Source organism: Mercenaria mercenaria, unplaced genomic scaffold (assembly GCF_021730395.1).
Source record: "Mercenaria mercenaria strain notata unplaced genomic scaffold, MADL_Memer_1 contig_68, whole genome shotgun sequence".
Taxonomy (NCBI): domain Eukaryota; kingdom Metazoa; phylum Mollusca; class Bivalvia; order Venerida; family Veneridae; genus Mercenaria; species Mercenaria mercenaria.
The window spans coordinates 1-3059 of NW_026463570.1; the positions used below are offsets into that span (position 1 = coordinate 1).

Genomic DNA, 3059 nt, shown 5'->3' on the forward strand with positions numbered 1-3059 from the left:
GCTGAATAATATCAACTTTACTGATCAAGCAGCATCTGTCATGTGAGATTCAAATAAATGTTTTAATATGCAGCAGGGAAATGTTACGGCCACAAATCCAGTGTGATACACTTCTGAATAATATATATATCACACAAAAATCCTTCTTTGTGTGTTAAGACAAAATGTGAGTAGTGTTAAAATGGTTGATATATTATTGTCATTCAAATGTGCGATTTTAATTATTATTAAAGTTTGTAAATTGAGCCATGAAATACTAGTTCTATGCAATTTTTACTATTATATATATTCAAATATGCTAAAAGTGCATTCGCAGCTCAATGTTTGAAACAGAATTATATTTGGTCTAAAGTCCAACTAAGGTTGTCTCCAGTTTTTATGATGTCACAATTTTAGTTTATTATAATTAATATGTAGTTGAGTGTATGCTGGCGATATTGCTTGTGAAGCTGCATAAACAACAGTCTCAATTACTTACCATTTTCTCTTAGCTCCTTGTCTAAATCTGTCACCAAACGTAACAGTTCATTCTTGGTTAGGGTTGAAAAGAAACCCCCATCTTCTGGCTTGTTGTCCACCTTGAAAGATGTCTGGATTGCATGGACAAAGTGATGAACATCTTTCTGTGGCTGGCTGCACAGGAAAAAGGCGGTCCTGAAATTGAAACCATTACATTCTGAATGTTAGGTGAAAAAAGTAACTGTCACTTTGGCCCACATCTTTGAGTTTGTCTATTGAATATAGTAATTATAATCATTTATACTGTGGTTATTCAAATAGATTTAACTAGAATTGTCACAAGAGTGACTAATATTACCCCCACAATATGGCCTTGTCACAGAAGTATGGCAGCTATAAGAGGAAATTACTTCAATTTGTCAACAAATTCATATACAGTCAAACCTGTCTATAAAGACCACCCTTGGGAGAGCCAAAATGTGGTCTTTATTGGGAGGTGGTCTTTATTCACAGGTTAAAATACACTGTAAATATTAAAATGGGTACAAAACATGTGGTCTTTAGAGCCAGGTGGTCTCTGTTAAGAGGTGGTCCTTAACTCAGGTTCGACTTTATATGTGCAAAATCTATGTTGAAAAGTGGATATAACTACGTCTAAATTGATAGATTGTATCTAAAGTAGAACTTGACCTGAACTAACAATTCAGATGTGTACCAAAACTAATCAAATCTGTCAAGCCTTTTATGACTCCTGAACCCTGTTTTTTTTCTTTGCAAATTTTCAGTTGAAAAGGAGCCATAAAAAATTGATGGATTCTATCCAAAGTCAAACTTGACCTGAACGTTACAATGTTACACATGTGTACCAAAATTTTTCAAAGCCTTTCTTGAGTTATTGTCTGGGAACCATGACAACCAACAGACCAATGACCGATGGACCGACAAGCTCACTCCTATATAACCCCAAACTTTGTTTTGTGGGAGTATAAATGCTGCCCATATGATCACATGTAATGTAATTTATTCAACTGCAAAGTCCAAATTTGAATGTTATCATGCATACTTTTGATTACTTTATGATTGCGGACTTAAGCAAATAGAATAGTTTGGCATTAGTTTATTTTATACTGCTGCTGATCACAATAAAACTGACTTTTTTTTCTGTTTTTTTTTTCACTTTGCATGTGAAGCTTAACAAATTGTAAAATCTTTATTTTACAAGTAATATTTTAACCCTTCCCTTGCTACAACTGTGTCAGCCTTTCTGACCCGTGCAGATCAAAGTCAGCCTAACTATCCGTACAGTCTGCACTGTTTGCTATTCAGTCAGTAAATTTGTTATGAAAACCCCTATGCACTATAAATGGTATTGTCCACATTGAAAGATGGAGCAGTTCATTTTAGAAATATAGCTAGGGAAGGGTTAACAAGTTTCATAACTAAATGCTCCAACTATCAATGCTTTGCTAACATTTTGGTCTTAGAAAACAATCTTGCACATATTTTAAAGCATGACAGATTGATTAGGAGAAATGTAATCAATTACTAGGAGAAATGTAGTGTAAAATAATCCAATGTCAGAAAATCAGAAAATAACAAAAAAATTGTAATGTAATCAATTAATGTCTCTGGCAATCAGCCCTATATAGTTATGCAGCTCTGTGCTCATGTTTCATGATTTTCATTTATTGTTATAGGCTTCCGGTGACTTTTAATGCAGATAGTGATGGAACAGACTTTACTGCAACTTCAAACAGTACTGGTTAACCTTCAAGTTTTCACCAAAGGCAAGCTTGTAATAATCAACACTGTGGCCCTCATCGTATTTAGCAATGTTTTGAATGTAGATAGGTTGCAAATGGGCCATATCTGTAACAAATTTTTATGTGATTTCAGAAAAGTTCTATTGACATGTAGATATGATTATGTCATAACATTGTATTGCTACTTCTTTAACTCCCTCTGCAACTCTCATTTTCTACATAAATATGCTTTAACTCACCCTGTTTTCTTGTCTGCCGATCGAACAACATCTACAACATAGCCCGGTCCAGATGGAAGTGATGTTGCTACACTGTATTTGAGCTTTAGTGCAAAGTTGGTTTTCTCTTCAAACTGTCCATTCTTCATTACTCCCCAACGGCTCTTTGTTGGTGACAGCATCACTTCACGAATAGTCTGAATATATACAATAACATGGAGACAATCATTAGAGCAAAACTGATACCTTTCTATCAACTTTCAAGCGCGATGAATGATTTGCGATAGAATTTTTGCACATGTCGACATTGCTGGAAAAAGTCATTTTGCAGTTGCAGCCCGTGCCTCAAATGGAGTTAATCAAATTTGACAAATCTTTACACCAGTGACATCTCAGTTGCGTCAAAAATGTAGTTGTGTTATGCTTTTAACACAGTCCAATGCGATTTTTGGGTGGTAACTTTTCAGTGACGCTGAGTATATTTACAGAATATCTGTTAAAATGACAAAATCCTTGATCTGATGAAAGTTAGCTAATTGAACCACTCTCAACCATTCTAGCATACACCATTCTAGCATACACGGCATGGTGAACTTATATTTTGCCATTCTAAATGAAT

At 34.7% G+C, this 3059-nt stretch overlaps 1 protein-coding gene across 1 annotated transcript; it reads right to left on the bottom strand.

Moving 5' to 3' along the window:
• Window positions 1-478: 478 nt before the first annotated feature.
• On the bottom strand, window positions 479-2637 carry LOC128554715 (uncharacterized; the record flags this gene model as incomplete). The annotated part of the gene is made up of 2 exons (XM_053536028.1): window positions 479-654; window positions 2462-2637. Coding segments are annotated over 2 exons (352 nt in total), but the record flags the coding sequence as incomplete, so codon positions are not given.
• Between the last annotated feature and the right edge of the window lie 422 nt (window positions 2638-3059).